Raw genomic sequence first — 13,558 nt, forward strand, 5'->3', positions numbered from 1 at the left:
AATTCCTTAGAGACACAATTCTCTACTCCTGAAAACGGTAAGGTTGTGATTTTGGAAAAATGGTAGAATACAAACTGCTTAGAACCTTAATTCTTAAAAATTATTTTCAACTGGTTTTGTCTCCTAAGTTATCATAAAATCAGATTACGTTTGGTAGAGCTAAATCAGTACAAAACCTTGTACACCCAGCATTATAAGAACCAAACTGATTCTTTTTTGTTCTTATAAAAGCTGGTGACTCCCAAATCGAGTCACTTTATACCATCTATCCCTGGAGAATAACGGCCCAACACACATGTCCCACTTAATCTAGTCCAAACGAGTAACATAACGTGAGAAACTGCACTGTGTAATTCCTTTATTTTCTGCATATTAGTGCTTTACCAACACTACAACCATAAAGAACACAATTCCAAGTACTGTACTTTTTAGTTTGGGGAGATCACAGTCTACAGACTCATTTACTTATATTAGACAAGATTAACCTCATTCAAAACTTACTGCAGTTTATAAATTCACATAAATACAGAAATTGATGCAATTAAACATAAACTTCAGGATCTTATTTTTTAAATTCCTAGATAATAACTTTTTCTGCAGGCTCCAATTACCTGCCCCATGATCACCAATAGTTATGGTTCAATTTAACTACATCAATTATCAACCTTTTGTATCCTTAAAGAAAATGTAAATGAAAATTACAATTTCTTACCAAAAAGTTTAGGGTTTTCCAAATTTCAAATATTTGCTCCCCCCTCCCCCCTTCAATTAGACATTTCAAATAAACTAAAAGTAACCACATCTCACCTGCAACATTCAATAGCAATCACTTGATGTATAAAATTTTAACTATGCTCCCAGTTATTTTAAAACACAAAAAAATGGCTGCCTATCAATCTGTCTGTCACAAGTTAGAAATACTACATTTAGGAATTAAGATGAGGGTTTCAAGTTTCCTCCAGTTTAGGCATTTACACCTTTGTGCTTGTCTAAAGATGTTACTATAGCATCGATATTTGTATAACCCATGTTTATGTACCTTAAAATGCAATCATTTAAAACACTAAGAATTAAATTTATGGTGGAGCTTCGGGAATTTTTTAAAAGCAACTAAAATGTTCTCGGATGTGTCTGTCAGCTTCATTTCTAGAGATCCTTCTAAAGCAAAACAGAACTTTATACCTTAGTTGCATTTTGAATTCAAAAATCCCTCTGCACCATCAGGAGCCTACAACATAGCACCTTTTCTCATCTGCTTTAAGTAAAATGTGTCAAGAGTTTTACTTTCAATAGTTAACTTTTTATAGCCTTATGCTTCTCATACATCTTTGGTAAAAGCTCCATTACACAATATGGCCAAAGCACGAAGGACCAATACTGTCCAACTATGTACCATGATATCCCGCTCCATTTTAGTTTTCAGACACCCTCATGAATAAAACCCACTCCACCTTTTCCTGTATACTGCCTTTGCAGTCTACGTTTCTTAAATTCCCTACGTTTAATTCCTTGAGGATCTCTAAAATTAATCCTTAAGGCTATATGAGAACCAGATGCTGCTCACAATTCTGTATCAAGCATTAACATTTGGTTCAAAGTATCATCATAGTGGTCTCAATAATCTAGTTACCAGTCCCAACAAGCTAAGCAAGTAATCTTGCTAGGATCTGGATATCACCAGTGAGCACACTGCTTACCCTTGAAGAAAAATAAGTTTACATTCATTGTCATCTGTAGGTTCTTTTTCTTCATCCTACTTCCCCTTTAATTGTCATTTCTCAAGTCTACACATCATTCATTCATCACATTTCCTTCCTTTAAGGAGATAGTGTATTAATGAACCAACAGAATATCTATTTGTGAGTTAATCCTACAATCAAACAGAATTAAATATCTTTTTTATAAAACATCTTTTCCAGTGTTCTAATTAATGGAGATGTGGATCACTCATCTACAAAAAAGACTTCCATCTTCAGCTTAATCAGTTGCTCTAATGTGAAAACAGGAATGTGTGTTTTTCCAACTAGGTAGGTGTATATAATTTGAATTGTTAAATGCTTTATTAATGAACAAAGTAAACATTCTAGTAATTTTTAAATTATTGGTTTTAGACATTTGAAATGTGGTAAAAGTATATATTCCAGTTTTGCCCCAAAGTCACTTAAAATATCTACAGATATCTCATCTGTCTGTGGCATACACCATTATTGCTCCATTTTCTGGAAAGAGTCTACTTTTTAAAGTTAAAAAAGAGGGAAAGCACAGCAAAGTTGCTAACTTTGCAGTGAAAAAAATCCGTGTTGATGGGTTACACTTTCATCTTTTTATGCAGTGTAAGTTAGCTATGTAATAAGGAACTTGAGTTTTATCCCTACTCATGCATGATGTATGTTTCAGAACTTAATAGCTGACATTTCAAAGAACCTCTTACATTACCTGTTTAACATAGTGATGTGCAACTGGAACATATTACAATGATATTACTCATTATTTGCCACTGTAGGCTAAGTTTACTATACTGGTCTTAGATATAAAAGGTCACATTTGAACTTACTAAGTTAAAGGTAAAACTCATAAGGGAGGGGTAAGGGCCTTAAATATAAAAGACAAACGGCAGTTTGATTAAGCAATAATTTTCAGTTTACTAGATGAAACAGACTTGCAACATAGTCTGCATGAATGCAAAATAAGCCATCTACAGCAAGTGATAAGGAAACCGGGCAAAAAGGAAAAAAAGCATACATTGCAAAAAAGATTCTCTCGAAATAAAAAAATCAAACCATTATTATAAAGGACTTTACCAAAAACTGCTATATTTCCCCCATCCGATTTGCTGGAAGTCAATAAGAGCATCTAGCACTGTGTTCATGTCAACTGTCAGATCAGAGCATCCTAACGCAAAGCAGAAAGAAAAAGAGGGGAAAAAAAAGAAAAAACAAAGAAAGAAACAAAAAAAGGAAACCCCTAACCCCCCCCCCTCCCCAACCGTAGAACAGTAACTCCAGAGTTCAAATTCAAAAGAAGAGAAAGTGGCAATTGAAAGAGGTGATGGTGGCGATAATCCTATGAATGGGTTTTTGATTTCTCTCCTTCCGGGGGGACAGGTGGAGAATATGCTCATTAAGATTTGTAGTTAGAGGTTAACCATGTGAGCCCCTCATAGAGTCCATCCCCTGAGGTGGCACAGGAGGGCTGCACATACCAGTTCCTGTCCCGAATCCGGGTCAGGCCCAGTTTCTCCTGGATCTCGTGGGGTTTCATGGCATCAGGCAGGTCCTGTTTGTTGGCGAAGATGAGGATTATGGCGTCCCTCATCTCCCGGTCATTGATAATGCGATGCAGCTCCTGGCGGGCCTCGTCGATGCGGTCGCGGTCGGCGCAGTCCACTACGAAGATCAGACCCTGGGTCCCGGTGTAGTAATGCCGCCAGAGCGGCCGGATCTTGTCCTGCCCGCCCACATCCCATACGTTGAACTTGACGTTTTTGTAAGTCACCGTCTCCACGTTGAAACCCACTGTGGGAATGGTGGTCACCGACTGGCCCAGCTTCAACTTGTACAGGATTGTTGTTTTGCCGGCCGCGTCCAGGCCCAACATGAGGATCCGCATTTCCTTGTTCCCGAAGATCTTGGATAGCACCTTCCCCATCGCGTCGGAGGAGCCGGGGCCGGGGGCATTCAGGTGTCCCGGGTCCCCTCAGCCAACTACGCCGCAGCCGCCGCGAAACCGAAACGAAGCCTCCCAGCCGCGAGGGCGCCCGTGCGGCCTGCGTGGGAGTTGCCTCCTCGGGGCAGAGGCCCGGGCTCGCCACTCACTCGGGCATCACCGACCGCACAACTTGAATCCTCCAGTCGCCGCTGCCGCCGGGGCCCTGCGTCTGCGCCGGGAGAGCCGCCGCCCTGCTGAGGCGCGGCCCGGCCCGGAACTGCCCTTCCCCCCGCAAGCGCCGCGCGAGCGCCGCCGCGGTTCCCGCTCCTCCGCCTTCTCCTCACTCCGCCGCGGGAGACCGAGGCCCTCCGGCCCGCCCGCCGGTCCACGAGCACCGGGCTCACCACCGACCCAGGCCACCCGAGAGTCAGCGCGGCTCCGGCGCCTCGTCAGGTCATTGATCCTCGCGGGAACTCGGAGCGCCGCCTGCAGAGACACAGAGAGGAAGAAGGGAGTTACTGGCGGAGTACCAGAGGAGAGCGGAGGCCGAAGTGGCCCGCCTTTCCAGCTCAGTCCAGGAGGTTACCTCCAGCCGCCGCCCTGAGCGCGGGCTCCCTCTGGCCTCCACCTCCTCCTCCCAGCACTGCCGCTGCCGCCGCCGCCGCCGCCGGAAAAGGCGCCGAAGAAACCGCCTCACTTCCCCTCCCGATCACGCAGGCGCAGCAAGGCCGACCGTTCGACGAGAGCGACCTCTGTAAGGAGCGCGGCCCGCGCGCCTAGCGTCATGGGCGCCACGCGCGAGGGGCGGGGCTACGGCGGCTCGGAGGCCTCGCGGCTGCGGCCAGGCCCTAGACTCGCAAAACTCGGACTTTGACCCGCGCCCACCTGTCCCTACACTAGCGGCTCGCGTACTTTCTGCATTTCTTTTCCGCGCGCTCACCTCCTCCACCCCCACTGGAACCGGAGGAGCAAATCCGCTGGGGAGCTCCACAGGGTGGGGCCCGCGGGAAGCGCGCTCCCACGATGAAAGCCTCCCCCATGCTGCTTCCAGACTTGTTCTCAGCCGTCGGTGCCCGCCAGGTGCTCCGCGAGTTCCCTTCATCCCGCCCCAGCCCTCGCGCGTCCTCAGTCACCCGGGAAAGCCCAACATGCTGTTCCTACCTCTCCCAGCCCCTCCTTGGCCTCCCTAATCCCTCGTGTTCTGTGCATTTCCTGAAAGACACGTGGGAGGCCCGTGTTTTGTGTGGCTTCTGCAGGCAGTGCGGCGTTTTACTGGGCTCGGGTTTGCTATGAAACCCTTCTTTTGAATGAGCCCTATCTTTATACATCTCTTCAGGACCAGTCCACGTTACTTAAAAATGACAGTGTTAACCAGAGTTCCCGTGCCTTGCCGCCTTTTCAACTGTGTAAGGTGATAACTTTTCATATTTAAGTATTACTTCCCTTGAGTGTGATGACCAGGAACTTCTCACCTACCCTTTCTTAACTTTAAGAAGCCCAGACGATAATAATCTTAGCATACGGTTTAGAATCGGACTAACTACTTTTGTGGCCTGGATCTAGGCATTTAACCTTGCTAGGTTTGTTATCTCATGTGTAAACCAAGTGTAATGCCGACCTTGCTCTCTGTACTCTGTTTCAGGGTAAATAACAAAATGTTTGTGGAAGACTTTAGGAAACCTTGTTGTAGCAAATGGTTAGAGATCAAGTTAGACTTAAGGCGAAGCTTAAAATAAATGAACCAAGGGGAGGAAAAGCAGGAAATAGCGCTTGTTATTTTTTAATGAAGATGCTCATTAACAGCATATGATAACATACTTATTTCATAATATAAGAATATTTGATAATGGTACATAGGTTAAGTGATAACCTTATAAGCTTCAGCTGAAATAAACTTGCTAGAGTTAGTAATATTCTGACAATGATCCAATTTACTTTCCGTCTGCCTTAATGCGCACTGTCATAAAACTGAAAGAAGGATTTTGGAGAAGATTAGGGTTCAGAGTGTTGCCTGTTTTATAGCTGTGAATCCTTAGGCCTCAACTTTCCTAAACTTCATTTTCCTTATCTATAAAATCAGACGAAGAATAATATCGCTAATAAAAAATAGTCACCATTTATTGTTTGTTATGGCAGACACTGTACTAAATACTTTAAATATATTTTTAATCCTCACAGCAATCATATGAAATAATTTTAAGTATTAATATTTTACGTATGAGGAAACTCAGAAAGAGTTTAAGTTGTTTTTTGAGGGTCACAGAACTGAGATTAAATCATAAGTCTGCAACTCATCCTCTTACCCCCTAATTATGCTATCTCCCTGGCTACCTCACACAATTGTTTGGAATCTCAGTTACAGTACCATAGTACTTATATTCTTTGAGGGAGGAATTTTTTTATATGTGGCAAATAGAGGTATTTTGTTGCATTCCAACATAATAGTTTTCTCAGAGCAGATTCCAGTTTTTCCAAGTAGATGGGAGCTTGATCTGCTGGGCTTGGATTTCTTTTTCAGTGGAAGGAGTAATATAATGAAAAACAGAAGTAGCTGGAAGTACTAGCCTCTACCTGGCAGTGGCACTGTGTTAGGGCTAAAAAGTTTATTTTTGAAAGCCCCTTCTGTTTATATGCCACCAGAATGCAAGCTTCATAAAGGCAGAGACTGGGGGTATAGCTCAGTGGTAGAGCATTTGACTGCATAAAGGCAGAGACTTGTTTTGTCAACGTAATGTCACTAGTGACATCATGTAGTATCAGAAGTTACATCATTATTTGAATGAATGAATGCCATTTATACCACAAATAAGACCAAACGAAAAAGGAAAGGGACATACTATTTTTATCTGGGGTTAGAGTATTGGATATGTAGAGTGGCTCATCATTTTAAGTAATAATCATAAAACAATAATGGCCAGAAAATAAATACAGACAGTGAAAATTTTTACTTTGTATATAATCATGGCAGTTGAGAAAATAAGTGAATTTCAGTAAAACCAAAATATCTGTAAAAAGTAACAATTTAGGGGGCACCTGGGTGGCTCAATCATTAGGCTTCTGCTTTCAGCTCAGCTCATGATCCCAGGGTCCTGGGATCCAGCCCCGCATTGGGGCTCCCTGCTCAGTGGGGAGCCTGCTTCTCCCTCTCCCACTCCCCCTGCTTGTGTTCCTTCTCTAGCCTTGTCTCTCTGTGTCAAATAATAAATAAAACCTTTAAAAAAAAGTAACAGTTTAGGCAACTACTGAATCATACCACTGATGAAACATTTTCTTGATTTCTTCAAACAGTTAACAATTCAAAAATAGTGAATTTAAAAAATATTTCTGTTCTGTGAAATATTTTACAGATAAACTAAAACTTGTATTTATGAAACAAAATATTAAATTTCTCAGTGTGTACCCTGTTTCTCTGTTTTAAGTTTCAAACACAAAACAAAACTATAGAAAAATTAGTCTCTGCTTTTTAATTTAAAGCCTATAAATGAGGGGCGCCTGGGTGGCTCAGTCGTTAAGCATCTGCCTTTGGCTCAGGTCATGGTCCCAGGGTCCTGGGATCGAGCCCTGCATAGGGCTCCCTGCTCGGTGGGAAGCCTGCTTCTCCCTCTCCCACTCCCCCTGCTTGTGTTCCCTCTCTCGCTGTGTCTCTTTCTGTCAAATAAATAAATAAATCTTAAAAAAAAAAGCCTATAAATGAAAAGGTTTCTTCAGCTTACTTAGAAACCAGGCTCCCCTTCTAGAAAACACCGTAATTTCTAATCTGCTGAACAACCACATATATTATCTTGTGATATTCCTGACTAGAATACCATGTTATAAGAAAAATATTTACTTAAAAAAATGGCTTAACTTTTTGCCTTTAAAATGAAATGAACAAGTCTTTAAAATAGCACCCCTTTCTGTTTACCCCTATTTCTGAGTTCCTAAAGCTCTTAATAATTTATTCTGTATGACTGTGTCATATATTTCTTTTTATCCCATGTAGTGCTAAGGACAATTCTGACCACACAGCAAGGGTGTTCAGACTACATACCTGTTTAAGGAAGATACCATCCCTGTTTATGGCTTCATTTTTGAGCTCTTAATCCACTTACCCAGCAATGGGTTCTATCTAGTTTAAAGAAGCCTAGAGCCCCAGAAAACCTAGTAGCAGTAGAAATAAAGAGCATACAAGAAGCTACTATAAAGTATATCTTTAGAAAAATTTCTAATCTTTTCCAACCAAAACATTGAGGCACGAGAATTAGCCCTCCCTTCATATTATACCTATCAGTTTATAAGCTGTCTAAGAAAGCTTTCATGTCCTTTTCATTTTTGAATCCTTAGTCCCTAGCATTGATATGACAGTCCCTATCATTCCCAACTAAAAGTGGGAATGATAAAACTAAAAACGAATTATACTTGATATTTTAGCAAATTGTTTAATAGGGCTTCGGACCATAAAAATAAACACTGAGGCAACATGGTCTAGTGGCACAAGTGAATAGAAAAAGCTAAATGACATCTTTAAATTACTCCCAACACTTCGTAATTAGCTTTGGGTAAGTTATTCATCCTCACTGATCATCACTTTTTTCTATTCCTGAAATGGAGAAATCTCTCTTAATTGATTAGGGCGGTATATAGTATTTCCCTTTACAATTGAAAGAGCTGAGCCACTGAGAGGATAAGCTACTTAAGATCAATAAAATGGTACAAAAGAGGTTCAAATTTGGATTTTTTTTGATCCAAGTCTGGTGTTCTTTTCTCTGTTGTACCAAATAATTGTGTGAACTCAATAAGCTGGACTAGAGCAATGGTTTTTAGCCCTGGCCGTACATTTAAATCACCTGGGGCATTTTAAAACCACATAAATGCTTGGGCCCCACCCGAGATCAATGAAGTCAAAATATCTAGGGTAGAAGTTCTACCCACCAGTATTTTTTTAAGGCCTCCCTGAGTGATTCTAACATGTAGCTAAAATTGAGAACCACTGAACTCATTGCTAACTTCCCTTCACGTTAAAAATGAATTTCGGGGGGTGCCTGGGTGGCTCAGTCGGTTAAGCGGCTGCCTTCGGCTCGGGTCGTGATCCCAGGGTGATGGGATCGAGCCCCGTGTCAGGCTCCTTGCTCAGCGGAGAGCCTGCTTCTCCCTCTCCCTCTGCCTGCCTCTCTGCCTACTTGTGCTCTCTTTCTCTCTGTCAAATAAATAAAATCTTAAAAAAAAATGAATTTTGGGCGCTGTAGTGGCTTAGTCGGTTAAGCAACTGCCTTCAGCTTAGGTCATGATCCCAGGATCCTTGGATCGAGTCCCTCATGGGGCTCCCTGCTCAGCAGAAAGCCTGCTTCTCCCTCTGCCCCCTATCCCCCTACTTGTGCTCTCTCTGTCTCTCTGACAAATAAATCTTTTTTTAAAAAGTCTATGAATTCTGAACTCTACTTATTTTATTATTCCTCTTCCCCAAATACATACCTCCACACACAATTTTTTGCATAGTATAGTTCAATAATACCTTAATCACTGGTATAACTTACCAAGACATTAGACCTGTCAGACAAAGGCGTAAATATTTCTGAGATTCTTGTAAAAAAGTATTTTAAAAACATAACTATAGCTAAATTTACTGAATTATTAATAGAACCACTATCAACTAGTCAGCGCCATTCAATGAAAAGAAAATAAGATGGAATACTTGGCAACCATAGGATGATCAAACTCATTAAGCCCTAGATTAAAACTTGTCTATGGATACTTGCCATTTGGCTGCCCAGTATGCAAATACCTCTCCTATTTGACTTAATCCCAAAATAGGTAGAAAGAAAGATGAAGGTGGGCAAATAGATATATTCCTTTTCTTATATTGCTGGTAGCTAGGATTTGGGTAAGTGAACTGGGCTCAACCAATCAATTAATGTCCTACTACAGGCTTTGAATTTTGGTAGATTCAAGATCAGAGTTGCTGGGACAAGTGCCCAGAGTGACTGAGTCCAACAGGATGGTGGCAACAAACGTTATAATAAAAGCACCAGCAAACTGTTCTGTGGCATAGGCCCAACAGTACCTTTTCTCCCATCTCAACAGCCTTCCTGACAATTCTGTGGGTCTTCTAATATACTTCCAATGAAATTGTCTTCAGTTCAAGTTAACCATGGTCAGTTTGATTATAAATAAGGATCCTGAATGGTACACATTTTAATTTAAAGAATGCAAAATAAAATCTTTAACCAATATTGTGCAAACTGAAGATCTGATTATGTTAGTAATTTTCCCATTAGGAGGTCATTCAGAAATGGGGTCAAAGAGAATTCTAGAATCATTTCCAACCTGCTAAAATTATGTTCCTTCTCAGAAGTACATGAATGTATCGTTTTTATATCAACCATTTGAATCACTACAATTGTTGAAGTGGGAAACATTTCATGTCTTGGAGATAACCATAACATTTGCTGTTAAAAAGCATATAATGTCAGAAATTGGTTTTTAATATCAGAAAAGTGTTTTTAGACTAAAATAAGATTATTACTTCTGTCTAAACTGACAGACTAAAATACTGATTTTCTGAAGAAGAGTTTAGTTTTTTAAGAACAGAGAAGCTAAATCATTCAGACTGCTTAATTAACTGAATCCTGCAAGCTTTGTAATTAAGTAATAAAACAACCGTTTGTGTGTAGTGTTTACAGTAAGAGTCGTCGGGCTCTGTGCTATCAGTTACTCAGATGTGTTGTTATTATACAATAACATACTCTATAGCTGTGTGTTGGTGCCGATAGTTTACTCTTCTCGTAAGACAGTGAATTTAAAACTGTTTATGGATTAGAAACCAAATAAATAAAATGATTTTAAATGCCACACAGTGCAGCTCCAAAGACAGAGAATAAATGAATAGATTTAAAAACAAGTGGGAAAGAAGAAGCAAGATGGGAAGGAAGAAAAAAGGAAGGAGTGAAGGAGAAAAGGAAATAATTGTATTCAAAAATAGAGTGTGGCAGTCTTGTAAACTGTAATCTTGTAACCTAATCCAAAACCTAGCTTGGGGTTGGAAAGGAAAGATTCCTTAGAAAAGTATAACCAGGTAGATTTATGTGGGATTTCCTCCTCCATAACCTTTTTTTATTTTGCTTTATTCACACGTAGCATGTATACCAAGAACAAACAAGGGAACAGTTTTTGCTGTTGAATACCTTTGGACTATCAGTATACAACTCTCTGGAGTAGGTCCTACTCCAACATACAGTTTTGAGCACAGTGTCCAAGACTTATAAGTGTGGCAATAGTTGTAAAATCCTAGGTAAATGTTACACTATAACCAACTTAACAATGGCTTAGTTGGGCAAAATTTATGGGTTTGTTTCCATTTCAAGTAAGAAAGATATATGTTCCAATTGGCTTAGAAAGACACCTCCTAGATTATATGTCCACAGTAATAGATAACATAAACCTGCTGAGCCAAAATCTGGCTTCAGGGATAATATTACAATTTCACAAACTGGAGTCTATGGTGCTATGACTCTCTCTGGTGAACTAGGGCAACAGTTCCTGTGCTCTCTTCACTGTGGAAGAAAGGTCAGCTACCTGTGTGCTGACTTCCCAAACTATGATTGCTGGAAAAGGAATGTTCTAGAGTCTTTAAAGTAGTTTCTGACGTTGGACTTCGTTTTTAAATGTAAACATGGATCTTTCTGCTTCTTATTATATCTTTTTGACATTATAACTCATGAATTCAATGTGCTTACCCAGTAGCAACCTTGGTTATATAAGAAGGTTAACCTGGGACTTTATAACATTTTGATATGGACACATCCTGAACAGTATATCAAAGATTTTAGGGCACCTGGGTGGCTCAGTCAGTTGAGTGCCTGCCTTTGGCTCAGGTCATGATCTCAGGGTCCTGGGATGGAGTCCTGCCTAGGGCTCTCTGCTCAGCAGGGAACCTGCTTCTCCCTCTGCCTGCCACTCCCCCCGCTTGTGCTCTCTCTCTGTGTCAAATAAATAAAATCTTAAAAAAATTTTTTTTAGCAGTAGAACAAGCCACCCAATGTATTTGACACTTTTAGGATGTCTTTGGAAAGAGCTACCCCCCATCCATAGGAATATGGGAGTAGATTCCTGGTATCCATGTGACTCAATATATACATCTCTGGTCATACCAATTGGACCATGGGTACACTCATTATTCTGATCAGCTAATCAGATTCTCATTCCTGAGAATTTAAAATCAGATCTGAAGGAAGACCGTGTTAGTCTGTCTTTTCCCAGTGGATCTATATCCTACTAACCAGTGACTATGTCACAGCCGTACTCTGCTTTGAGTACTGGGTGGCAGACAGAAGTTAGTCTTCAGGGAGAAAGGAAAAAAACAGATGTACAGAAAGGAGCAGAGACAAACAGATTATTTCCTAGGCTCCATTGCACAGTTCCAGGCCCTACTTGGGGTCTGTCTGCATACCAGCCTTTGAGTTTCATGAGACATCGTGTATCTTTATATAAAATTACCTTTCTGGGGTGCCCGGGTGGCTCAGTTGGTTAAGCGACTGCCTTTGGCTCAGGTCATGATCCTGGAGTCCCAGGATTGAGTCCCACATCGGGCTCCCTGCTCACTGGGGAGTCTGCTCCTTCCTCTGAACCTCCCCCTCCCATGTGCTCTCTCTCATTCTCTCTCTCTCAAATAAATAAATAAAATCTTAAAAATAAAATTGCCTTTCTTTTTGCTAAATCAATCTCCAATGAGCTGCTGTTACTTACAAATAAAAGTGCTACCTACCTTTACAAAATACGACAATGTAAAGTAGTGTGCAAGCAAAACAAAATTTTAACAGTCAAATAAAGTAAATGTATCAAAGTCACAAACTTTAGTGCTTTATGAAGAATTACATATGATATACAAATACCTAATACGTAATAATTATATACTTCCATCACTGTTACAAAATAAAACCACCATTAAAATTAGAGTGGGAAGGACTGAGTTATTGAGAAATCTAAATCATTATATAAAAAGCTCTATACAGGTCTGACCTATCCCTGAATTGCTTCATAGAGCTCTTAGAATAATTTAATGCATTCCCTTATATTATAGCAATAGTTATCTTAATGTGGGAGGAGAAAGAAACATCACAGAATCACTGGAGGAGTTTTTTAATTAGCATCATTTGCCCTAAACAGAAAGTAATTATAAAAATTAATACAATACACTCCTGTTTCTGGGAAGGTTGGATAACATGCTTTTTCTAATTCCACTCTCTAAATGCAACTAAAAACCCTGGATGTTACATATTAAACAAAAATAAGAAAACTTTAACAGATGGAGAGAAGAAAGCAGACTGGCTGCACAAGACAAAGGAGTGACATGGTAGTGAGTTCCCTGGGTTTTCTTTTTGCCTCATATATCCCAGACTTGAAGCTTAAGAAGTCAGAAATGCCAAAAAAAACCCCAAAGAGCAAAAAAAAAAACCCCACACAACAACAACAAAACAAACAAATCCTCTAACAAAAGAATGTTCTCTTTAGCCCAAAGGATTAGGAAAAGGACAACCTAGCAAGACAGAAAACCTTTAGAAAATAACCACTGTACTCCAGCCAAACAACAAAAAAAGTTGTGGCCCCACATTCACCTATGGTGGCAAAGGCTGAATGGGTAGCTTAGATTTCCACACTTGTGGGACTCTTTTTTTTAAAGATTTATTTGTTTATTTTAGAGAGAGAGCATGCGCAAGTCGGGGGAGAGGCAGACAGAGAGGGAGAGAGAGAGAATCCTTAAGCAAACTCCCTGCTGAGTGTGGAGCCTGATGCAGGGCTTGATCCTAGGACCCTGAGATCATGACCTGAGCTGAAATCAAGAGCCAGCTGCTTAACTGACTGAGCCACCTGGGTGCTCCTTCACTCTTACTGGACTCTTAATGGTGTTCTCTCTCACTAGGTGGAGTAGGAAATA

The 13,558-nt window shown here is 40.7% G+C and overlaps 1 protein-coding gene across 1 annotated transcript; it reads right to left on the reverse strand.

Moving 5' to 3' along the window:
- Positions 1-341: 341 nt before the first annotated feature.
- Positions 342-4,343, reverse strand: ARF6 (ARF GTPase 6). The gene is made up of 2 exons (XM_028114534.2): positions 4,235-4,343; positions 342-4,134 (listed from the first exon to the last, which is right to left on the reverse strand). The coding sequence occupies exon 2, from the start codon at positions 3,646-3,648 to the stop codon at positions 3,121-3,123; it is 528 nt and encodes a 175-aa protein (XP_027970335.1). The 5' UTR covers positions 3,649-4,134; positions 4,235-4,343; the 3' UTR covers positions 342-3,120.
- Between the last annotated feature and the right edge of the window lie 9,215 nt (positions 4,344-13,558).

Source organism: Eumetopias jubatus, unplaced genomic scaffold (assembly GCF_037043125.1).
Source record: "Eumetopias jubatus isolate StellerSeaLion01/CBP00866 unplaced genomic scaffold, mEumJub1_p1.0 scaffold_7, whole genome shotgun sequence".
Taxonomy (NCBI): Eukaryota; Metazoa; Chordata; class Mammalia; order Carnivora; family Otariidae; genus Eumetopias; species Eumetopias jubatus.

What these genes read in the sequence shown, in the direction of transcription:
- ARF6 (XM_028114534.2), bottom strand. Translation starts at nt 3,648, where the DNA reads ATGGGGAAGGTGCTATCCAAGATCTTCGGGAACAAGGAAATGCGGATC.